Source organism: Peromyscus leucopus, chromosome 3, assembly GCF_004664715.2.
Source record: "Peromyscus leucopus breed LL Stock chromosome 3, UCI_PerLeu_2.1, whole genome shotgun sequence".
NCBI lineage: Eukaryota > Metazoa > Chordata > Mammalia > Rodentia > Cricetidae > Peromyscus > Peromyscus leucopus.
In genome coordinates, this window is record NC_051065.1 from 100,010,784 (window position 1) to 100,036,096 (window position 25,313).

General features: G+C 48.6%; 1 protein-coding gene across 14 annotated transcripts in view; it reads left to right on the forward strand.

Annotated features, from left to right (window-relative positions):
* Positions 1-1,554: 1,554 nt before the first annotated feature.
* Dysf (dysferlin) overlaps positions 1,555-25,313 on the forward strand; it is a 242,916-nt gene continuing 219,157 nt past the window's right edge. For 7 of the 14 annotated variants that reach the window (XM_037203840.1, XM_037203838.1, XM_037203844.1 and 4 more), the window contains exon 1: positions 1,555-2,191. In XM_037203840.1, coding sequence (XP_037059735.1) covers positions 2,101-2,191 — 91 coding nt within the window. In that variant the 5' untranslated portion in view covers positions 1,555-2,100. Of the gene's footprint in view, positions 2,192-13,225; positions 13,476-25,313 lie in introns of those variants that run through there. The other 7 variants (XM_037203839.1, XM_037203837.1, XM_037203843.1 and 4 more) reach the window with 1 other exon arrangement.

The following is a 25,313-nucleotide window of genomic DNA, read 5'->3' on the forward strand; positions in this document are numbered from 1 at the left end:
AGACTTTTGTAATCTTATAATCTCACAGCTAGTAATTCAATCTGAGGACAGACCTGGCAGAGGAGAGCTCAAGATAAGCTTATAGCCTAACATTAAATTCTTTCTTTTTTCTTCTTTCCTCTTTTCTTTTTCTTCTTTTTACCTTCTCTCCTTCCTCCCTCCCTTCCTTCCTTCCCTCATTCTTATCTTTTTTTTTTTTTTTTTTTTTTTTTTTTTTTTTTTTTTTTTTTTTTTTTTTTAAGATAGGGTCTCATCCTGTAGCCCTGGCTGGTCTGGGAGTCATAAAGATCTACCTGCCTTTGCTTCCCAGGTGCTGGGATTAAAGGTGTAGGGCCACCGTGCCCCAACCTCACTCCTAATTTCTTTAGGAAAAAATATGTAAGTTCTCATTATTATAATAGCAAGTATCTGGGGAGAGTGCCCAGTAGGTAATAAGAAGAGGAAGCTTTGTGAGTCCCGTGCATTGAAGTGACTGCAGTTGTGTAGCCATCGAAAGGATTTTTTTTTTTTGGTTGGTTTTTCGAGACAGGGTTTCTCTGTGTAGCTTTGTGCCTTTCCTGGGACTCACTCTGTATCCCAGACTGGCCTTGAACTCACAGAGATCCGCCTGGCTCTGCCTCCCGAGTGCTGGGATTAAAGGTGTGCGCCACCACCGCCGGCTAATGAAGTACTAAGGATTGTTTTAAAGTGTATATTTGTGTGTGCGTGCGTGCGTGCGTGCGTGTGTGTGTGTGTGTGCGTGCGTGCTGCGTGTGCGTGCGTGCGTGTGTGTGTGTGTGTGTGTGTGTGTGTGTGTGTTGGCTGATGCCTGTGGAGGTCAGAGAATAACTGACTCAGCCTGTCTTTCCTTCCACCATGTGGGTCCCAGAAACTGAACTCAGGCTTGGTAGCAGGTACATTTACCTGATGAGCTATCTCACGGGTCTTAAAAAGGCTGTTTATAAAAAAATTGTTATTTCATTTTATGTGTAGGAGTGTTTTGCCAGCATGTGCGTGTGTGCATCATGGGTATGCACTGCTAGAAGATACCCATAAAAGGGCATCAGATTCCCCAAAAGTGGAGTTAAAGACCGTTGGGGTGTGTCATATGGTTGCTGGGAATCAAACCCAAGTCCTCTTAGAAGAGCAGCAAGTGCTCTTAACAGCTTAGCTATTATCTCATCTTTCCAACACTGTTTAGGAAGACTTTTTAATAATACAAGAGAAAAGTTACATGAAGCAATAGGACATAGCACAGATCCTCTGACTCAGGTAATCAATGCAAATTGTAAATTGTCGCTTACACGTGTTTATAAATTCAGAGGGAAGCCCAGATTGATAAATATCCTAATCTTGTTTTAATAGTTTTGTTGTTGTTTTAAAGAACCAGAGATGTCTTCCTTTGTGTGCTTTTTGTTAAAGCATGTGTTACTTTTATAGCCAGGAAAGCAGGCAAAGTTTTGAAAGCCGCTGTGCTGTTCACCAATGAAATTCTGACTCCCAGGGAAAGTGCCTGCGGTGCGCCTGCTCCCAGCTCTACGCCCTGGACCTCTCGTTCTCCCGTTCTCCCGTTCTCCCGTTCTCCGGTTCCTCCCGGGGCTGACTGGCTTCTAAGGAGTGTTAAAGTCCCCGTGGCCACTTCCAGCGTCGCCAAGCACAGCGCAGCTCTCGGCGGGAGGTGGAAGGTCAGGGGAGGGGCCGGGCTTTCTTCTGTCCCTGAACGAGATCTGGAGATCTGGGCTGCGCTGGGCTCCTGAAGCCCTTGTTCTTTCTCGGGCCACCGCGGCGGCCGCCGCCCAACCCGTAGCTCCAGAGACGGGTGCAAAGTGCCGTGTCATTGGGAAAGCTGGTGGCCGGGGCATTGAATTCCATGAAGCTGGAGTAGGACTGCGGGGGTGGGAAATGAACAGGAGCCCCTGTTCTCGCAATACACTCTGACTAGCCCACTCTGACTAGCCGGGTGAGGAAGTCGGAGGCGGGGTCCTAGCCTAGCCCTCTTCAGGGCTGGACTAGCCTGTTCCTCTTCAGGACAACACCTGGGAGCCGGCAGCCAGCCAGCCAAGTCGGTTTTGCTCCTGAGGGGACCCTCCGCCTGTGCATTGGCTCTGCCCCTCCCGTTTCATGATGCTGCGAGTCTTCATCCTCTTCGCGGAGAATGTCCACACCCCGGACTCCGACATCAGCGACGCCTACTGCTCCGCTGTGTTTGCAGGTAGGAACTCCAGAGACACAGCCAGGCAACCTGGCAGGACCGGAGTAGGATCCGGGGGCGCGATCGAGGCGTGCCTGCCTGGAAGCCAGGAAAAAGACTGCCTAGCTCTACCAGGCTGATGTTGGACATTGAAAAGATACAGAGGAGAGGGGTGGGGCGACTCGGGAAACTGAGGCTGTGAGAGAGAAGTGGCCTAACTGTGTTTCCTGAGCCAGGCATTTGGTAGACCAGGTGGACGGGGCCACTGCCCCTCTTCTCTGGATTCCTTAAAATATCTCTTTCCGCTTTTGGCTGCGCTGTCTAGCAGGGCTCTGCTCCTCTCCCCGAAGGCCTGGGCCTTGACCTATTTATAACCAGCTCTTCCCTGGGCCTTTGTGCACTATCAGAAGCTAGGTTAGCAGGCTGGCTGCCACTGCAGGCAGAAGCAAAGCCTCGCCTCCAGGAATCCTAGTCTCTCTCTCTCTCTCTCTCTCTCTCTCTCTCTCTCTCTCTCTCTCTGTCTGTCTCTCTGTCTCTCTCTCTCTCTCTTTCTCTCTCTCTCTCTCTGTGTGTGTGTGTGAGAGAGAGAGAGAGAGAGAGACAGAGAGACAGAGAGAGACAGAGAGAGAGAGAGAGACAGAGAGAGAGAGAGGAGGGATGGGGAAAGTTTAGCTGTCACCATTACCAATCTTTACGACTTCCTCTTCCTCACTCTCAACAGAGTGGCACCTGCTGGGGTAGCATGTAGGCTTCATTAGACTGGGGTCCCCTAATGCCCGGCAGCCTGCTCCTCTCCAGCCCAGGGACTTTCCACATCAAGCTTTGGCAGGGCTTTGCTTGAGCTTTTCCTTCAGGATGTGAAGACTGGTCCTGTCTGCCTTCCCAGGACCAGACCAGGGCTGAGGTCTTCATAGTTTGTCTTTCAGCTCTGAGACTCGAGGATCAGGAGTGGACCACTTTCACTATTCACCCTAAAGGTTCTCTTCTCAGTCCTCCTTCCCCGCCAGTCTTCTTTCCCTGTGTCCCTGGACCAGAAGATCCGAGCATCAGTCAGTCCCTGGCCATCCAGTGAACATTCCCTTTCAGTACCACTAGTCATTAAGTATGAACAGGTGCTCCCAGAAGACATGTGCACACCCTGGAGTCCACAGGACATCTGGGATGCCCACAAAGAACGGTTGCTCTCAGAAGGCAGGCTTGAGACAAGCATGGCACATGCAGATGTGTTGGGAGCACCCAATGCTGAGTGTAGATTTGGTGCATCTTTGGACGGAGACCCAGGATGGGCAGCCTGGAAAGCACCCTGCACTAAGAGAAGGAACTGAAGAACTTAGAGAACATTCCATATGTGCCCCACCCCCAGGCTTTGACTTTGTCCACCAGCTTCCCATAGAAGTCTTTGAAAATGAACTGTATCAATGTGTTTCCAACAGACAGGACAAGGGCATCTTCTCATGTGGTTGGGATGGAGACTTTGTGTTGCCTCCCTGTATCCTCAGCTCTGGTTTAGGTACCTGGCTGAGGGCTCTGGACTCCATGTGGTTTGCTTCTAGAGCATTGGTTCTCAACCTGTGGGTCTCGACTCCTTGGGGTCAAATGACCCTTCCACAGGGGTTACATATTAGATATTTACATTAGGATTCATAACAGCAAAATTACAATTATGAAGTAGCAATGAATTAATTTTATTAGTTGATTACTAAAACATGAGGAACTGTGTTAAATGCTCACAACAGTGGGGGAAGTTGAGAACCACTGTTCTAGAGGGTACCACTAGTGCTATGTCTCCTTCTTCTCCACTTTTGGTCCCAGGCTGAGGGAAGCGAGGATACTATTCGGAAAGATCAGCCATGCCTTGGGTGTTAGCTGGTCTCTGAACCCCTTCCTCACTCACTGTCTGGAAGTCCGAACAGCTTTGTAAAGGCACACCTCAGTACGATGCATCTTTGCAGGGCACAGTGTACTGACTAGAGCTGACGCTCCTCTCAGGAGCTGTGTCTCCTTTGATGTGTCGTCCCCCTTCCCCACTCCCAGACAGCCCTGATTTCCTCCCAGCCTCCTCCTCTGCAAAGGTTCAGCACGTTCTCTTCCTCCTGTTCACCCCACCCCCAGGGCAGACTCAGGAGCTCTAGTAGGGAAAAGGTTAGGGATAATAATGAATGGGAGTGCTTTCCAGCCCACTGGAGGAAGCACAGCTAATGTAGCTTCAGGCCGATTTCGTTTAGCCCCTGGGGGCCTGTCTGGAGTTTTCCCTCCCTCACTGGGAGGAGGTCATCCACAGTCCTCCTCTGCTGCTCCTGGCTCCTCTGGATTTATTCCCCTTTCCTGGAGCCCAGAGCTCACTGTAGAGAAAGGAAGTGGATTATCTGTGCTCTGAACCTGAGAAGCAGGCTGGCTGGAACTCACAACCCAGGATGTCATCGTCAGGCAGTAGAGAACTGTTTTCCCCTCCCCCAAGCCCTGGCCACCTTCCACCTCCTGCATTAGCCAAACTTAACCCATGTCTAAATTTGGCTGCTTGCAGTACTTAAGCTTGCTCACCCTTCTATTCCTCAGGGCTAGGTTGGTGAATGATTCCAGAGCAGGCTCTGGCCAGGGGCAGACAAATGCAAAATGCCCTTCTGGGAAGCCTATCCTCCCTAGCTGACCTAGACCTGCCTTTCCAGTGACGTGGTCCCAATATCTCATAGATCCTCTGTGGGTCGGCACATTCATGGTATGCTCGGTCAGCTCTCTAGGGTCGAAGGGAGAGAGTATTATCTCCTTCACTGATGAGGGTCTGGCCTGGAAGATTCAGGGGCTTTGCCAAGGTTGTACGCTTGTCAGAGCATCCCCTCATAGAGGCTCATGAATAAGAAAGGACTCTGGAATGCATGCCATGTGCCACCCACACCATCTAGGCTGAGTGCCCAGGGTAGAGCTGAGTCTAGAAGAGGGGACACAGGGCTGTGAGGAGCATAGTATAGGACAAATGACCCAAAGGCAGAGGGCTGACCACTTCACTACTATTTCTTCCTCTGCTTCATTGTTTTGTTTTGTTTTTTTTTGTTTTTTTTTTTTTTTGAGTCATGGTTTCTCTGTGTAGCCCTGGCTGTCTTAGAACTCGATCCATAGACCAGGCTGGTCCTGAACTCAGAGATAGATACGCCTGCCTTTGCCTCCTGAGTCCTGTGATTAAAGGCGTGCGCCACCGCCACCCAGTTCTGATGTAATATGCCTTTACCACAAGGAAGAGAAGTGAGCATTGGCTAAACATGAGCAATACATCATTTTCAGAAAGTGTCTCTGTAAAACCCCACACAAAGATCCGGACTTATTATACCTGACATGATTTTTTGATAGAATGTGTAACATAAACTACATCCTGGTCCAATAGCAAGCACAGGTGGTAGCAATTCTCATCACCCCACTTCATAGAAAAGGAAACTGAGGCACAAAGAGCCTGATGTTTGCTCCAGTAGTGACTGGAACTGGACTTTCAAGCCCAGGCAGCCTGGATCTAGAGTCATCTCTATACGTCTTCACTCACGCTACTGTCTTCTTCCAGCTCTAGGTCTGTCTAGGAGACAGAAGGAGGAAGGAGGAGACCGAATTCAGGCTCTGGTGCCCATCTGCATGTTGACCTGTACACATATAACCCCGGCCGCCTGCCACACCACACAAGTAGTTCTTACTCACCTAGATCACATTTTGTAATTACTATTCTGGAGGTCCTCGGTTCTTCTGTGTGGCCTCGAGGGCACATTCTCGTCTCAGCAGGCTTCTGTCTTGACTCACCTTCCCTGTGTCTGACGGGACCAGTCAGATACTATTTAGTGCAATTTCCAGGTGTCCCAGCCCTGTGCTAGGCCCACTCAGAGTCCTCATATACCTGTGGGGGTACCTGCTTAGGACATGATACCCTGAGTCCAGGGTGTTGGGTCATGTTTCTAGGATGACAACTTTTTGTGAGTATAGCAGGTACTCTGGGGGAGGGGCAGTGGTGTCATTGTGGGCCTTTTTATGAAATAAAATTTGAAAAGGGGACTAAGAAGAGCAGACAGCTGGCAGCCTTGGTTACAAACCAGTGTCATAAAACTATTGAGGGAGGGAGGGAGGGGAGGGGAGGGGAGGGGAGGGAGGGGAGGAGGGGAGGGAGGGGAGGGGAGAAGCTGAGAGTACCAGTTTTGTACCTAAACTGTTTAGGGTTTTGAACCTTGAATTTTGCATTCCAGTTCTGCCACTTTTCAACTATGTGTCCTTGGACAAGTCATTCAACTGCTCTGTGTGTCTCTCAGTTTCCCCCACTGTGAAATGTTGTAGACCAGATGACGTACTTTCAACAGTGCCTGGGCCTCAACACGTGTTAACTCTAGGACTGGTGTTATAACTTGGTTGATAGGGTGTTTGCCTGGTAGCAAGAGAGCCCTGGGTTAATCCCCAACTCTGCATAAGGCTGGGTTCGGTGATATATGTGTGTAATCCAAGCACTTGAGAGACGGAGGCAGGAGGATCAGAAGCTCAAAGTCATCCTGAGCTACACAGAGTTCCAGGCTGGCCTGGGCTACATAAGACTCTGTCTCAATAAACAAACAAAAACTAATATATGTTAACTGTAATTATTATATGCCATTATGCATTTTTGTAATTACTATTCTAACTAACATGTACATTTATCAAGACATTATTGCACAGACCTAAGAAAGCTTTCAGTAGCTTATTTTTTTTAACCCAGTCAGTTCTATTATCAGCTTTATTTGTCCATCCACTGGCCTCCCAAACATACACAACCAGCATGGCTGGAATCTGTTTGTCCACCTGCAGGGACCCTGGTGTCTCTCTGTCTGCCACTCCTTCATCTTCCCTTCTGAGCTGAGGCACTGTCTGCTTGCCCAGTGGCAGGCCATGGCCTCATAATGCTGCTAGGCCCCTCTGGATGCATATTTCTATAGAGACCTCCCTGGAGCCCTCAGCCCTCTTCAGTCTTTCCCTCTCCCATTCTCTCTCTTTCTCACTGCATGCCTGCTGGCTTCTGTCCACCTTTGTCTCGTAGAGGAAGCACTAGCTGGTGGGAAGGGTACTTATCTCTGTCACTCACATGTTTCCCTTGTAGCATACTGGGCTGGAGGCAACACCTTTGCAAAGTGCCATCCTCTTGTTTTCACAGATGCTAAATCAGACTCTGCAAAGTCTGGGTCATCCCATGAGGTAAAGATGGCTGGCCAGGAGCCTGCATCAGTGCTACCACAGCAGGCTCTTCCTGGAGGTCACATAATAATGGTTGTAGTTGGACTACATGAGTGTTTACATCCTCAGCAACATGAAGGTAGTGTCTGGATTGGGGCATCAGAGAGAGAGAGAGAGAGAGAGAGAGAGAGAGAGAGAGAGAGAGAGAGAGAGTGGGTAGCAGAGAGAACACACAGGAACATCCATACTTCTGGAAGATGTAGGGACTGGCAAATGTGTCCTGAAGGAATCCTAAAAACTCATGCAGAGCATCCCTCTAAAGAGTGATGTCACTGAGCCAGAAGTCAAGGTCTGTGCCTCAAGGTGCTTGATGTTTAGATCTTGGGGAAACAAAGCTCTAGACAGTATGAGAATGTTGTCAAAGAAAGCTTCACTCTTCATCCATGGCCAGGTGGTAGGGCCACCAAGAGATTACAGAGAACAGGACTACAAACTCGCCTGTGTCTTGGGAGCCTGGCCAGTGATGTGACCTAGACTGGCCTGTAGAGAAAAAGACATGAGCTCATGGGTGAGTGGGGGCCAGTGCACCTCTCTCCCCGACCTGTACACAGGTGTTAGATTTGTGCTAAATGGGCTCCTTTCCCAGATTCTCTGATTTTTCAAAGGAAGCTCGAAGAGGAGATCGGTATGGGAAATCTTCCAACGCTTAACTTGTGCACAATTTTGCTATGGAACATCATGTTGTTCCAAGATAACAACACATCTATAGCCTGGGCCTCAGGGGACACCAGTGTGTTGTGTTTACTCCTGTAAAGTATAGGACTGCATCCTCTCCCTTAGACTCATCCATCAGCACCCGTGAGTGGTGACATCACTAAAGCCAACGAGGACTTCTTAATTTCCTTTTTTCTTACCTCTATCAGTCTGGAAACAGGAAATCACAAAACTGCACTTGTTATACAAACCGCTTCACAACTGATTCCATTCCCGCTGCACTTCCAGCTGGTCCTCTTATGGATAAACAGGTCGCTCTCTCTGCAGGCGGCAGATGCATGCATACCCAGGATTATGAGTATATACCCTAATGCTTCCATGATAAACAATGGAAATCATTGCCTATAGGCATCCTAGTTTGAAAGCTCCTGGTACATCAGGTTGCCCAAGATCCTTCTGCCAGTTGCTCTGCTCTCTCCAGGGAGTGTCTTTGACAATATGGCCTGTGCTAGCACAGCATCATAATTCACATTCCAGCCAGAAGTAAAAGGTGCTGGGGAAGCATACTTTTTCTCCTTAAAGACACATCAGACAGTTACATATGTACTTCCTCCTCCTATCTCATTTATCTCATACTCACATCTAGCTGCAAGGGAGACTAGAAAATATAGGTTTCAATTTGGATGGTCTACCTGGCTTTTTTTTTTTTTTTTTTTTTTTTTAACATAGGTTCTGGGATGGAACTCTATCCTCACATTTTCATGGCAAGCACTTTACTGCCTAAGCTATCTCCCTATCCCTGTTACAGTTTTTAATCACTGAGACAAATCCCCTTGACAAGAGGTCCCATTAAGTTTCTAGGCCCCAGTGTGAAGTCTACAAGGGAACAGTTATCTGTTTTGTCAAAGTTCTGAGCAGCAAGCAGCAGGAAGACCAGGAAGTTGGAGGTTCAGATGGGAAGAGGCCTCAGGATGTGTTCAGTGTTTGGGACACCAGCTGTTGCTTTTCTGGTTTATGGAAAAGGTATATGGAGTCCCTGATTCTTGGACACAGGCCAATGGTTTGCTGAAGTCCCTTGAAATATTCCTCTAAAAATATTAGTTATACCCCTTGCAGATTTTCTGTGCTGACTGTGGTGGACTGGAGTGGGGACATGGATAGAGAAATGGTGTGATTGTGTGTGTGTGTGTGTGTGTGTGTGTGTGTGTGTGCGCGCGCGCGCGCGCGCGCGCAGAGGGGGCAAAGCTAGGAATCTTAAAAAATGCTCACAATATCTGAAATTGCCCCTAGGGGGCAATGCTGTCTTCTCTGAAAAGCGTTGCCTGCCTCGGGAGGTGGAGCCCATTCTGGGGAACCCTGTGCAATGTCCACAGCTTCCAGTCCAGGCCAGGCCTGACCTCACACTGGGAACACCAGGGCGCCGAGCCAGCCCTGGTCTCTGACAATGAACAAGCAACTTTGCAGCTAGGCCTCCCTTACCATTGCCATGAACACTAAGGAGCGATGCCTGTGCTGCAGCCGTTACTTACCAGAGTGGCCCAGCCTCGAGCGAGGCCGGGCACTGCTTGCCTGGGAACCGATACTTGAACTGAGCCCCCATGGGTGGATGAAGGTGGTACTGCAGAGGGAGCAGGAGAGCAGATGCCAGCACACTTCCAAGCTGGAGGGGGACTTGGTATGTTCGAGAAACTGAGAACTCTCTGGAATTGGAGCTCTAGGGTCAAGGGCCAGAGTGGCCCTAACCTCTGGCACGGGAAAGGAATGTAGGCTTTATCCCAAGAGAAGAGGAGGCCCTTGAAGGATCTTCATCAGGGCAGTGACCCAACTCTGCTTGAAGAACTCGTGACTGCAGTGTGGGTAATGGACCATATGTGGCTGGGGTGACCATGACATGGCCAATTGGGAGATGTCATCAGTCAGCAGGCAGAAGCAGATGTGGACACCTGGGCGATACCAACATTATGAGTATTCAGAAGGGTGATCTAAGTTACAATTAACTGACATTCTTGGCTCAAGTAGACTTAAATGACAGTTCCCAGTGAGCAGTCACTCACCTGAAAGCTAGAGACAGGATGAGTTCTGGTAAGTACGTGCACTGCACACTCCCATTGCATCACTCCGAACCAGGCCGTTTCAGCGCTCTGTCTGATCTGCTGTCCAGGGTACCTGGTGCCTTTGGGTCTCATTGGCAATTTGCTCCATGCTGCCTCACTTACAGGAAGCAGGAGTGGGAGTTCAGTGTCTTGGTTCAGGACATATAAGCCTGTGCCCTCACAAGAACGATGTAGAATGCAGACCCATGGCAACTCTGCCATTGGCAGGAGATACGGCAAGGTCCAGCTTGGAGCCAAAGGTGGGCATCTCATCAGCTAGGTTCCGCTAGGAGAGAGGTAGGAGCCAAGGGAGAGTAGAGTCAAGGGGAGGAAGAGAGGGTTCAAGCAGCTAGAGAAGATTCTGGAAAGTGGACAGCTTCCGACTCTCCTTACCCTTCCCTTTATCGTGCCCCACTCCAGTGGGACTCACTGGCCCTTTTAGGGGCCTTCCTCTTCTTGAGAGCATGTCTTCAGTGTCTAGAGACGTGGCTGCTGCCATCTGCTGTCTACATTCCCTGATGTGGAGCATCCAGGGTGGAAGGATGTGGCTGATTCCCAATGAGCTAGAGGTGACCAGTGAGAAGTGTGGGGTGCAGTGTCCTCTTAGTGAACTGTTTAGAAGACATTTATAGAGAGCCTGCCATGTGCAAAACCCTGTTCCAGGAGCTAAGAAGGCTACAGTGGCTAACAAAACTCTCCTGGCTCCTTAGTGTCAGGGTGTTCTATGTTGCATGGGTCGGTTGAAGAAAGAGGCCACTCCAAGATGAAATTTTAAGGCCTGTGTGACAGCAGGAAGGTCCAGCCTCTGATGATCTGAACTGAACTGAACCTCAACCTGCCATACAAAGGCGTATTTATTGATTGTTGTACAAAGTTGTTTTTTTGCATAAAGTATTTTTTTCATACCAAGATCCCTAATCTGATCTACATGTCTCTCTAAAGGAAAGCATTACATGCCCACATGACTTTGGTCCTTTATTGAGTACCATTTACAGTACACAATAACCCAAGAGCCTCAGGTGTCCCAGCAGCAGTTTGTGACAAAAGTCATGCAAAGGCTGTAACACCTCCTCAGAAAAACAAGTCTACAAATCCTAACTGTTTTCCACGATGGTTCTTTACTGTTTTCTATAATGATTTTCAATGTCAAAGTACTTCTAGAAAACAACTATTTACTCTAGTGTCTACCCTAGATCCAGTGACAACTCATTCTAATGTCAACCCTAGATCCAGTGACAACTCACCATTCTAATGTCTACCCCAGATACACCGACTCTGCTAAATTCCTGTAACACCTTAGCGCCCACCCAGCTGTCTAATGGGAAGGGTGGAAAAGATGCAGACATTACCTAGTGATCGGTGCTAAAAGCAACCATGCAAGGGAGCCTTGGGGGAGGGGATAGTGTGCTGTGTGGCTCAGTAGGTAGAGCACTTTCCTAGCACTCCCAAAGCCCTGAATTGGAGCTGCAGAACTGCATAAACTGGGCATTGTGCTATGTACCTATAATTCCAGCTCTAAGGAAGGAGAGGCATGAAGATCACAAGTTCAAGGTCATTCTTCCCTACAAAGAGTGTTCAAGACCAGCCTGGCTTACATGAGGCCCCATCTCAAAAAACAAACAAATGAAATGAGCAACAACAGATCATGAAAGAGGAGGTAGGGCACGTGTTGCAGGTTTAAACTGATAGCCGGTGGAAGTCCTTCAAGAGGGGCTCCGTAAATGAAGGGCAGGAGTAGGCATTACAGTCAGAGAGGACAGCTCTCAGGATCCGAAGGCCGCTGGCCTGGCAGGTTTGAGGAACCTTGAGGAGGGCAAGGAGCCTGGAGAAGGGTGGGTCAGGCGGGGATTTAACGGTCATCTAGGGGCTCTGGGTTCTGCTTTAGGTGAGACGGGAACTTTGGAAAGATTCTGAGTGGAGGAGTGACGCCAGGTGACGCTGGGTGGAGGGTGCACCAGGGTGGTGGTGGAGGCAAGGGCAGGGGCAGAAGGATGGAGTCTGACACTGTAGCTCGGGCAAAACAAGCAGTGCCTTCAGACAGAGTGGTGGCGATAAGCTGAGAAAGGATGGGATCGGGGTCTGTTTTTAAATCATTTCTTTTTAAAACTAATTATTTATGGATAACATGCTCTGTGCAGCCCCCCCCCTCCTCTTCCTCTTGCCATATTTCTAAGCAGAGCTCATAGGATCTGTGGTTTTGGTTGTGTGATGAGATTTGGAACCACGACTGGGTGGTTCAAGTGAGTAGAGGAGAAAGAATGCAGAGAGAAAGTTCGGAGGCTCTTTCAAAGGCAGTTGCAAAAAGAGCATGTGGCTGGGGTGTTTTTAGCTTAGTGGTAGAGTGGTGTGTGCTCTCAGAGGAGACGGAGACTGAGGAACTTGACAATCACAGCCCGATCGCACACATCTACGCATCCACCTCAGTTGATTGTCTTCCCTGTCAAGCCACGCCGTTAGGGTGCGGGAGTGGAGTGGGATGCACAGAGTGGCATTTACCCAGAAAGCGCTGTGTCCCTCAAAATAAGAAGGGGAAGGACCATGTTCTTTCCCCAGCTACCTGCTGGAGTGTTGGAAAACAGAGAATCCAAGGCCCTGTGAGGAGGACCTTCATAAGCTGTTAAGGGATCAGACAACATGCAGAAGAGTGCTAAGGACCAAGACAATTTAAGGCTCAACTTAAGCAACTTTCTCCACTGTAGAGGGTGAGGAGTTCAGAGATTGTCGCAGCAGGGAGCTGCAGGAGATAGAATGGGCAGCGAACGCGCGGTATGATTTGAGTCCAGACAACTCCAGGCGCCACCGGGAATTCCCCCTCCCAGTCGGGTCTGGGTGCACCCGGATGCACGGTGTGCACTCCTAAGGCGCTCAGCGTGCAGCCCTTTGGGCCCATGGTGCCTCAGGCGTAGACCCCGCACTGTCCTTGCCCGCCACTCGTTTCCTTCCCTGGGGACCCTCAGAACAAGGCACCCGCGCTTGGACTGGGCATAAGTTCCATTCTTGCTCCTCCCGGGCCACCTCCCTGAGGGCGGACCCAAGCGGGCCTGGAGGGGAGGATCCGCCCTGTGGGTGTACCTTGTCCCACGCGCAGCCTCGCATCTCGGGCTGACCAAGTCTCCGCCGAGGCGCAGCGGAGCGACCGCTCTCTTGGCGTGGCCATCCCGGATCTGAACGCTGGTCGCGTAGTAGTGGCTGTGTCCCGCACTCCTGCTCCCTCCTCCCCGCACGCCTGGGCTGCTGAGCCATGCTCTGCTGCCTGCTGGCGAGGGCCAGCAACCTCCCCAATGTGAAGAAGGACCGGCGCAGCGACCCTGTGGCCAGCCTGATTTTCCGAGGTGAGAGCCCCGAGGCCACTGCATCCACTCTGGGGCACCATCCGTTTCTCTGCACCCAATTTCGGGGTCTGTGGACCCAGATCAGACCAGAAATCCCACCCTGGGACTGATAGCCAGGAAACCTGAAACAGCAAATCCTGGAAGTACTAGGCTAAGCCAGTTGTTATTACTTTCCTAAGACGGCACCCAGAAGGAAGAAATGCCGGCACTTCCTGAGAAGCGGGCACAGGGTGGGTGGGAAGGTGGACACAGAAAGTAGAGGTGTAACCAGGGCCACGTAACTGGTGTGCGAGCATTTAAAACAGTGCACTTTCAAAGTTACGTCCATCCATCCATTCATGAATCGTGACGGAACATTGCCCGTTGGAAGGGCCAAATCTCAACCAGAAGGAAGAGGAACTGAATACTTGTGGATATGGCTTTGACTCAGGAAGTCTGAGGGGTGCCTGAGATGTTTTCCAAATTCAAAGAGCTAAGCCTCTGTATGTGCTGCTTAGGCCAGAGAAGGGTTTCTCTGTGGAGACTGCACCTTCCTCCACTTTGCATGCCTCTTCTCCCTGGCTTCAGGCAGATTCCCGAGGGAGGAGTGTCTCAGGAGGGGAAAGGGAAGAGGAAGGACCTGTCAAAATCGAGAGAAGGAACAATAGTGGTGAGTCAGGACCCCAGTTCTGCCCAGAAAGATAACTAAGCAGAGGAGAGAGGGCTTCCTCTTAAGGAGCTATATTCTGCGGGATTGAAAAATACAGAAAAAGATAGCCACATATAGAGGAACTGAGGCAGAGCTTTTCACAAAGATGTTAACCTTTGTGACATCAGTGGGGACGCCAGGGACCTAAGATTTCCAACCACTCTGCAAGTACTCCACCCACCCACCCCCAAATAACAGTGAGAGATGAGAGACTCAGTACGTGACTTTCTATGCGGTGACTTTCACTATATAGAAATTGTTGGGGCAGTTGTTGGATGTAGCTCAGTGGTAGAGTACTTTTCTTTGTGTAGTGTATGTATACATATGTGTACATACATGTATGGGAGGCCAGAGGATAATCTCTGTTCTCAGGTGCTAATCACTATTTTATTTTAGAGACACGGTCTCTCACTGGCTTAGGACTTGCCTGGTTGTTGAAGCTGGCTGGCCAGTGAGCCATAAGATTTTATCTGTCTCTGCCTCCCCTCAATGCTGGGCTTTTGTTTGTTTGTTTGTTTGAACATCAAACTTTGGTCTTCCTGCTTGCTGGGCAACCACTTTCCTTTATCGGGATCCTGGGCTACTGGTAGAGCGTTTTCCCAACGTGAATGATGGAACGCTTGGGCTTCATCCCTGGTTCAAACCAAAACAAACCAAAACACCAGATAAAACTTCCAGCACTGAGCATGGGCACCACCGCTCTTGCATCAGATAGGTGACCAGGCTGTTGAGGCACTGCTTGGCTGTTGGCCTGGGTCAGGTACCCTGCATAGACTCACCTGTCATCCTTCCCCATCTCAGCACTCCCACCTGTATGGAGCCTGGCTGTTTGCTTGCACAGATAACATCTCCAGCAGAGAAGACAGTTAACTTCAGAGTCTGCATTGCTACCTTCTCCAAGGAGGCTCCTAAGAGCCCCCTGGCTTTCAGTAGTCTCTTGCTCAGCTGCAACAGCACCTTCTTGGGTCTGCTGGCACATTCTCCCCAGCCTTCTTCAGAGGCCAGGACTCCAGAATCAGCCGCCTGTCCTGATAATTCACTGGAATGTCCTCTGTTGACTAATATATATATGGCTTTCTCCATCTGGCCCCAAGCCTCCCTCAGTCTGGGCATGGTCCTTATACTTCATGGTACCTGAGAGTCCCCTGTAGAGTGTGTTCGAAAAACGCTCTGGGTACCACCCAAGAACATCTTGGAGGTGACCTAAGAACCAGCTTCTAATGTAAATCTGATGCAGGCCATTTTGGAGATGATGCTATGGGTGAAATAATTGTGCTTGCCCAGGGCATTCTTCGTGGAATCTGGGGTTGAGTTGATGCCTACCCATTAGAACAAGACACAGGGTTTATGAAGCACCCAGCTGGGGAAATCTCCACCTTAGAGTATGCCTTTAACAAAGCCCACTACCAAAGCTCCCTGGCCTCTGTTCTTGAGGGCTAGCTCTCTTTGGGTGAGGCGCAGTCAGGGTTGGTAAGCAGCGAGGGACAGCGGCCTGCTTGCTGAGGAGCTAGCCTGCACGGAGCGCTGTGCGTAGTTTCAGCGTGTAGCTGAGATGTGGGCCTGGTCTGGGCTCACTCTGCAGTTGTTGCCTGGGCATTCCAGCTTCAGATGTAATTTCAGGACCTGCCTCCAAAAATAGATTCTGGGTTCTGGGAGGCTGGACTCGGAGCTGTCTGGCTTCCACAGCTGAGGACCTCAGAATACAGGCTATTAATTAATGCTGGCCATGTCTTTGTTCTTGTGTTCACCAATTAATTACTTAACCAAAGTTGCCCTGAGTAGTTGGGCCCACATAGACCCTTTGGACCATTTTTTTGTACGAATGAGCGTTTCAGCTTCCTTTCTTACAGCAGTTGACGTCTCTCTTCTGCCCTAACCATTTTTCCATCCTGCAATGCAATTATTTATATCCCTCATTCACGTGTATTTATTGAGCACATCTTATGTACCCATTTTCATTCACTAGAGATGCATCCCAGGACAAAATCAGTCCCCTGGTGCTTTGGAGTTCAAACGTTCCTGAATTTGCCACATCCCCTACCTGGGGAATTCCTGGCCAGGAACCCAGGAGGCTTTACTCCCCTTCCCTGCCCCTCCCTTGTTTGCTCATTGCTCTCCCCCTCCCCCTCTGTCTCCCAGGCAAGAGTCTGGGGTTCTTATAGGATAATCTGTCCCCAGGGAGTACTTCTGCCTCACCTGTCAGGGGAGATGGACTGGAGGGCCACTGAAGTGATGTGGTCCCTCAGGGAACCTGTGTCAATGTCTGGAGACACTTTGGGTTGACATTCCTGGGGGGAGCAGGTGGCTGCTGGAATGCAGTGCTCAGAGGCCAGCAATGCTGCTCAACAGCCCAGGATATGGGACGCAGGCTCCACAGAGCTCATGGCGAGGATTTGTGGGGCCCAGATATTAACAGTGCAGGGTGCAGAAATTCTGCTGCGATGGATACACCATGACAGGATACCTTGCAATGTCATTCAGGTCCAGGCATAGAATGGCTATCTCTGCCCTCCACCAGAATTCCCCAGACTCCCTGCCTTCCTCTGGAGAGGACCCCTGAAAGTTTGCATATTCAAAAATGAGCCAAGGCAGCATGCATAGGGCCTGCAGAGGTCTAAGCCAGGTGGGGTCCCAGTGCTAGAAGGGAAGTGGGCACGAGCCCCCATCCCTAATCCAGATGTTGTCTCCAACTGATAACCACTCACAAAGGAAAAATGAGTTTTCTCCAGTGGAGCGTCACTGTGTATACAGACCACACTTAAGGGCAGGCCCTAGGCCCAGCTGACATTTCAACACTGAAATGAATTCAGTGGTATTTTTTGAGGTTTTTTTAAAAAATTTTTTTTCTGATAATGCTTTATCTGGGGATTATATATATATAAATATAAAATATATAACCTTACAGGTATTTTGCTTATGTATTATGGTTTCTAGTTTTGTGTTTTTTATGGGAGTTCTGTGTGTACAAGTATGTGAGTCTCTGCATCTATATATGTTTCTTACGCATTTTGATTCTTTTTTTTTCCTGTTTCTTTGTTTTGTCCTATTCTTTTTTTTTTTTTTTTTTTGAGACAGGGTTTCTCTGGGTAGCTTTGTGCCTTTCCTGGAACTCGCTTTGGAGACCAGGCTGGCCTCAAACTCACAGAGATCTGCCTGCCTCTGCCTCCTGAGTGCTGGGATTAAAGTGCCACCACTGCCCGGCTCCTGGTTTGTTTTTATTTTATCTTATTTTTTGTTTTTTTAGATGGCTGTTTATTTTATAATGAGGGAGAGAAAGAAGGGTTTTGGGTGGTGTCATAGGGTTTCTATTGTGTGATTAAACACCATGATGAAAAAGCAAGTTGGGGAGGATAGGGTTTATTTGGCTTACAGTTCCATAGCGATGTTTATCATTGAAGAAAGTCAGGACAGGAACTCAAACAGAGTAGGATCCTGGAGACAGCAGATGATGCAGAGGCCATGGAGGAGTGCTGCTTACTGGTTTGCTCCTCATGGCTGGTCAGGCTGCTTTCTTATAGAACCCAGCACCATCAGCACAGGATGCACTACCTACCATGTCCTGGGTCCTCTCCTCATCAATCATTAATTAAGAAAATGCCCTATAGCTGGATGTTATGGAGACATTTCTCAGTTGAGATTTCCTCTTTTCAGATAACTCTAGCTTGTGTCAAGTTGACATCAAACTAGCCAGAACAGGTGGGTCGGAAAGTGTGGAGGATCTGGGAGGGGTTGGGGAAGTGAAAACCATAAACAAAATATACTGTATGAAAAAAATCTATATTCTAAATTTATTTATTTAAATTTATGTGCATTGGTATTTTGCTTGCATGTATGTCTGCGTGAGGTTGTTGGATCCCCTAGAACTGGAGTTATAGACAGTTGTGAGCCATGTGGATGTTCTTAACTGCTCAGCCATCTCTCCAGCTCCTACCAAAATCTATTTTCAACTAAAAAAATAAGTAATAAAAAACATAACAACAGAAATAAGCCAAGGATACTTTCTGTGTCGGTTCTCATTCTTCTACATAGCTCTTTAGAAAGTCTGTAGAGTGTTTTATTTGGTGGATACACAATGATTAATTCAGTCAATTCTCCTTTGATGAGCATTTAGATCATATCACTCTTTCTGTTTTCTTTCTTTTTGAGACAGGGTCTTGCTATGCAGCCCAGGTTGGCCTTGAACTCTCAAGAGTCTTCTGCCTCAGTTTCCCCATTGCTGGTATTCTAGGTATCTCTTACTATGCCTGGCTCTATACCACATTAAAAATATTTATATCCAATTCTTAAATTATACTGCTGACTTGAAGTCTATCTTGATGGCTACATCTTTGTCCATGTGTTAACTGCCTTCTTTCCTTGGGTGAATTCCAGAAACAGCACTGCTGTGGCCACATCTGAGGCTTTGCTGAGATCCGCCGTTAGTACTTTCTATCAGCCATGTTTGAGGGCATATTTTCTCAAGATCACGCAAACTTCTATCTTGTAAGGTTCAAACAGAACTTGTTGGGTTGGGGAGATAACTTAGGTGATGAAGTGTTTGCCTAGCGTCCCTAAGGTCCAGGGTTCCATGTCCACACAATCATTGCATAAAATCAGGAGTGGTGGTTCAGACCCATAATCCCAGATTTGAGGGTGGAGGCAGGAGGATCAGAAGTTCAGGGTCATTCTAGGCTGCATAGAGAGTTAGTTCAAAGTCAGCTGGGTTACCTGAAAGCCTGTCTTAAAAAGTAATATTAAGCCGGGCGGTGGTGGCGCACGCCTTTAATCCCAGCACTTGGGAGGCAGAGCCAGGTGGATCTCTGTGAGTTCGAGGCCAGCCTGGGCTACCAAGTGAGTTCCAGGAGAGGTGCAAAGCTACACAGAGAAACCCTGTCTCGAAAAACCAAAAAAAAAAAAAAAGTAATATTAATGATATTTCAAGATTAACTATTAACATCTATTTCCTATTGAATTACCTTTCAATTTGCTCCTTTTGGAGGTGGGTAGTATTTGTTTTTTTAGTTAGTTACAAGTAGTCTTTATGTGTTAAGAATAGTAACATTTTGCCATAAGTGTTTCAGTTAATTAAAGAAATGTTTATGTGTGTGTTTTACCTACAAGTATGTCTGTAAATCATATGTATGCATAGTGTCCGTGGAGGTCAGAGGTAGGCATTGGACCCCCTGGAATTGGAGTTACAGATGTTGTGAGCCACCATGTGAGTGTTAAGAATGAAACCCATGTCTTCTGGAGGAAAACCAATGTCCTTAACCACTGAGTCATTTCTCCAGCCCCGTGCTTGTTTCTTTAATTGACAAAAATTGCATAGAGCCGAGTGGGGTGGAGCTTGCTTATAATCCAAGCACTTGGGAGGCAGAGGCAACATAGGCGTTCAAAGCCAGCCTCCACATAGTAAGTTCAAAGCCAGCCTGGACTATATGAGATTGTCTTAAAGAAGCAACAACAAGAAAATTTGTATGAGAGTATCTTCTCCAGTTCCAAGTGGAAATCTTAGTTTAAAGAGCAACCTCTTTCTGAACGTACTCCATGGCAGCCATCGTAACCATCATTCGGGCTTCTTCCGGGCCTCTTTCCTGAGCTGTGTGGTTCCAGCCAGGGTTAGCCACATGAGGAGGGGTGACTGAAGGTGGGAAGGGCAGTGCTTTGCTGGTGAGGTGGGTGACAGTCATGTAGGTCTTAGAACAGGGCACGGCTGTCCCTCATCAGGTTCAAGCTTGTCTTTTTCTCCTCTGTTGCCAGTGGTCTGCTGACACTGGGATTCCTGTTGTCTTCTTTGACTTGTGACTAGTGGAAATTGGGGTGAGGAGAACACTGGCATGTAGCAAGCCCACAACGTATATTTGCGGGGTGAACAAGAGACTGCTGTGGTATTAGAAGGTCTGTAGCCTCTGAGCCAGGAAGTTCTGCCACCTGGCTTGGGGGCAGACGCAGCCACCGCCCACCTCTGCATTAGTGCATTGTCTTGTTGCTGCAACAAGACACTTGGCAGCCGGCTTGAGGAAGTTTTGGCTCATGGTTTGAGGCTATAATCCATCACGGCGGAGAAGTCATGGCCACAGGCCTTGGGGTGGTTGGCCGCACTGGATCAGAAGTCAGGAAGTAGAGAGAGATAGAAAAGCTGGTGTTGAGCTAGCCATCTCTGTTTTATCCAGTTTGGCAGTGAGGGCAGGTCTTCCTCAATCAGCCTAACCAAAAAACACTCACAGACATGCCCAGAGTTTGGACCCAGGGGGATTCTCGATCCTGTCGGTTGGCAGTCATTATGAACTGGTAGAGTCCTCATGTTCCAAATACCCAACTCCTTGCTGCCTCTGCTTTCTCTCTAGGGGGGCTCTCAGCAGCTACCCATGTGTTCTCTGAGTCCGAATCTTCCCTTCTCCCCCTGTCCACCCTGACCCTGGCCAGCAGTCCCCAGGCCTTCCCCAAGGACTTTAGAAAGATGGTGATAAGATACATATTATATAATGTCTACCTCTTTCTTTTCCTTTTTGGGTGGGGTGGGGACAAGGTCTAGCTATGTAGGCCTGGCTGGCCTAGAACTTGCTATGTAATCATTAATTCGAATTTACAGTAAACTTTCTGCCTTTGCTTCCTAAATTCTGGGATTACAGACGTGTGCTATCATGCCTGGTTAAATGTATCATCTTAACCGATTTTAAGTGTTAAATTTGGTGGTATTAAATGTAGTTATGGCCTGGGTGTGGTGGCACGTTCCTTCATCTCAGCACTCAGCAGAGGCAGGCTGATCTCTGTGAGTTCAAAGTCAGCGCGGTATTAAGCACATTCATGGGTTTTGGAGTGTAGTTCAGAGGTAGTGAGTGTGTGCTTAGCGTGCGCTCAGTCCTGGGTTTCTTCCTTAGTATACACCCCCTCCAAACAAACAGCAAAATCTGACCCACAAACAAAAACTAAACCCAACGAAACAACAAAACCCCATTCATTTAGTTGTGCAGTTGGTACTACCTTTCATCTCTAGAACACTTTCCAGAGCTCCACACTCAGGAAACAACTTCAGTTCTCGATCCCCAACCATCGTTCTCTGCCTCTGTGATCTTGACCGGTCCAGGTACCCTGCACCCAGAATCACACATTTCCTTCCTTCCTTCCTTCCTTCCTTCCCTCCTTCCTTCCTTCCTTCCTTCCTTCCTTCCTCCCTCCCTCCCTTCCTCCTTCCTCCTCCTCCCTTCTTTCCTTCCTTCCTTCCTTCCTCCCTTCTTCCTTCCCTCCTTCCCTCCATCCCTTCCTTCTCCTTCTTTGTGTGTGTGTGTGTGTGTGTGTGTGTGTGTGTGTGTGTGTGTGTGTGTTTAGCAGAGCTTTGCTGTCTGGATGAAGCCCAGGCTTCTCTACAGCTGTTGTGGATCCTCAGAGCATCTGTGGAGCTCCTACACCCCCTCATCCCCCAACAGGAGCTGTGCACTTTGGAGTTTGTTAGATGAAAAGCCACATCTCCCAAGGCCAGAATCAACGGCCAGGCACAGGATTAGCAAGGGTGTCTGCCTGCCCTTCCTTTGGTACCTGTAAGCCACAGGATGAGCCAGTCAATGTTTCTTTCCTTTAAAAAAGAAAGTTCAAATTTCTATGCATACTGTGTGTACAAACACACACACACAGCACGCACGCACGCACGCACACACATGTGTTAGTCTTAGATTCAGCCTTGGACCTCAGGAACTTTTCGTCTTGTTTTTGGAGACAGGCTCTCTGACTAGCACCTGGGACTCCCCGATTCCCTTAGGCTGGCTGGCCGGCAAGCCCAGGGAGTTTGTCTCTGTTTCCCCAGCACTGGTTTACCACCGCGTGCTGCCGTACCTGGCTTTTTACGTGTGTTCTGTGACTAGAACTCAGTTCCTTATGTTTGTGCAGCTCACTTTATGACTGAGCCTCAATATCTCCTTATTCTTCTTTGGGGTTGTAGTCCCCTAAGTGGCCTCTCCCAAGCTCACGGGAGGCTCTTCTAGTCCTCTGTTGCCTTATCTCCAGGGAATACAGGAAGTAGAAACTGGTTTAAAGACACTTAGCCCGGGGCTGTCACGCATATTGCCTAATTATGTTAGCAGAGAGCACCAGGAAATGAGTTTCTTAGTGGGCCACTCAAGAAGAGCAGCCTGTGGAATGTTCCATGTTCCTTCTGGAGGCCGCAGGAAGCAGATCCTCCATAGGGGAGGGGAAGTGGACACTTAGCCTTCATCTCCTGCCCCCTCAAAACCCTGCAGTAGACACAGATCAGTGCAATGCTGGGGAGCTGAGGCCTTGAAGGTGCCAAGCTCTTTAAGGCCACGATGCCGCATGCCTGTAGATGTCAGAGGACATCAGGTGTCAGTCCTCACTTTCCACCTTGTTTGGGACAGGGTCTGTCTTGTTTGCTGGCAAGTCTCTTGTCTCCATCATTCATCTCCTGGTTAGGGGCACTGGGGTGGACATCACTGTGTCCGGCTTTTCCCGTGGTACTGGGAGGTCCACACTCATGTCTCTAGGCTCACGTGACAAATGATTTACCTGAACTGTCTTTATAGCCCCTAGGGGTCCTGATCAAGTGACTCCCAACTCCCTTGGGAGCCATAGCAACATGGAGCCAAAAAGAAAAAAGACCCAGTGGTCTACCCAGGGCAGGCCTAGGCCAACCTGGAGAAGACAGCTGGTGCCCTTTCCAGCCTGCCCCTGACCCCAAGCTGCCTCCTTTGACCTCTCCAGTCACCTGCACTGTCCCATGCCAGTAAGGAAGGCTATGGTGTCCTCCAGAACACTGCCTCTGTTCCTTGCTGAGGTAGTTAACTCACAGCAACTTCAGAAAGGGTCTGGTCACTTAATTTCCAATTACTAAGGCACCTCATTTTGAACTGGGGTTGGTAATATGAAGAGGTGTGGTGTCTGTCCTCTGAAAATTCACAGCCTAGTCAGTGCACCAATGTAAGTGTCTGAGTTAGGCTTTTAGTGCTGTGAAGAGACACCATGACCACCGCAACTCTTATAAAGGAAAACCTTTAAGTAGGACTTGCTTATAGTTAAGAGGTTTAGTCCATTATCATCATGGTGGGAAACATGGTAGCATGCAGGCAGACATGGTGCCGGAGAAGGAGCTGAGAGTTCTACATCTTGATCCACAGGCAGCAGGGATTGAGCTAACTTAAAATTCTGAGACCTCAAAGTCCACCTATAGCTGAAGTTTTCCTGGTTCCACCTGGCTCCTGTGGTCCCACAGTCCCGCAGCCACTCAGACCCAAATGAACACCCAGAGAGGCTTAACATTATTTATAACTGCTTGGCCATTAGCTCAGGGTAACTACTGACTAGCTCTTGCACTTAAACCCATTTCTATTAATCTATATGTTGTCACATGTTCCATGGCTTTACCTGTGTGCCATTACATGCTGCTCCCTTGGACAGCAAGCTGGCGTCTCCTGACTCAGCCTTCCTCTTCCCAGAATTCCCCTTGTCTGCTTATTCTGCCTATACTTCCTGCCTGGCTACTGGCCAATCAGCATTTTATTTATCAACCAAATCAGAGCAACTCATATTCACAGCATACAGAACAATGTCCCACAGCACCCACCCCCACAGTGACACAATTCCTCCAGCAAGGCCACACCTACTCCAGCAAGGCCACACCTACTCCAACCAGGCCACACCTCCTAATAGTGTCACTCTCTGTGGGTCAAGCATTCAAACACATGAGTCTATGGGGGCCATACCTATTTAAATCACCACAATATGGATAGAGAAGAACACTGTGAGCTGCTACCCTGGCCTGAGGTCCCAGCTGTCTTGGGAGCCCCAGAGAAGAACTATCTGTGACGTGGGCATGGGGGCGTGTAGCTAGAGTTTTCCTGCCTTGCCCACAGTCAGGGCAAATCTTTGTCACCTGCCAGTCCCACAGCCACTCAGACCCAACCAAGTAAACACAGAGACTTATATTGCATACAAACTGTATGGCCGTGGCAGGCTTCTTGCTAACTGTTCTTACAGCTTAAATTAATCCATTTCCATAAATCTATACCTTGCCACATGGCTTGTGGCTTACCGGTGTCTTCACATGCTGCTGGTCATGGTGGCAGCTGGCAGTGACTCCCCCTGCCTTCCTGTTCTTTCTTTTCTCCTCTCTGTTAGTCCCACCTATACTTCCTGCCTAGTCACTGGCCAATCAGTGTTTTATTTATTGACCAATCAGAGTAATTTGACATACAGACCATCCCACAGCAGGGGGGTTTGCCTGAGGAGTGACCAATGGGATGCTACTAGAGTTCGTAGACTTGGATAGGTGCATCAGAGTAGCTACAGAAGGGAGGGTGGGGAAGGGAGGCAAATGCAACTTTGATGAGCTTGAGGGCAGCTGGGTACCTCATATACGCTATCTCACTTAATTTTTTTGTGGAGTTATCACTATGCTCTTACAAACGAGCAAAGTGAGGCTGAAAATTTAATGAATTTCCCAAGACTCTTGGAGTCAATTGACAAGGTCAAAACAACATCCACTGCAACATTAAACAGCTCACCCTTTTCACCGAGGTGACATTTGCCCTGATGCTTTCTTTCATGTCGGGGAAGCTGAAACTGCTGCCCTTTGGCATCACTCAAGGCCTTGATGCTCGCGTGTAGATGTCTACTGTATCCTTTTGTTTTTTCAGTATTTGTTGTTTTTATTTTATGTGACTGACTCTTTGCCTGCATGTATGTAAGTATACCATACATGCACCTGATGCCTGCAGAGGCCAGATAGGGTGTTGGATCCCCTGGAACTGGAGTTAAAAATGTTTGTGAGCTGACATGTGGGTGTTGGGAACCGAACTCAGGTCCTTTTAAAGAGCAGTGAGTGCTCTTAACTACTGAGCCATGTCTCAAGCCCTCAACTACTATATTCTTTATGTCCATGTACTCAGGCTGGCCTCACTTGCCTCTGCCTCCCAAGTGCTGCGATTAAAGGTGTGCACAACCACTACCTGGCTTAAATATTTTTTTCTTATTATTTTCAGATTTTTTTTAAAGATTCATTTATTTATTATGTACACAGTGTTCTGTCTGCATGTCACAAGAGGGCACCAGATCTCATTACAGATGGTGGTGAGCCATGTGGGTGCTGGGAATTGAACTCAGGACCTCTGGAAGAGCAGCCATTGCTCTTCACCTCTGAGCCATCACTCCAGCCCCTATTTTCA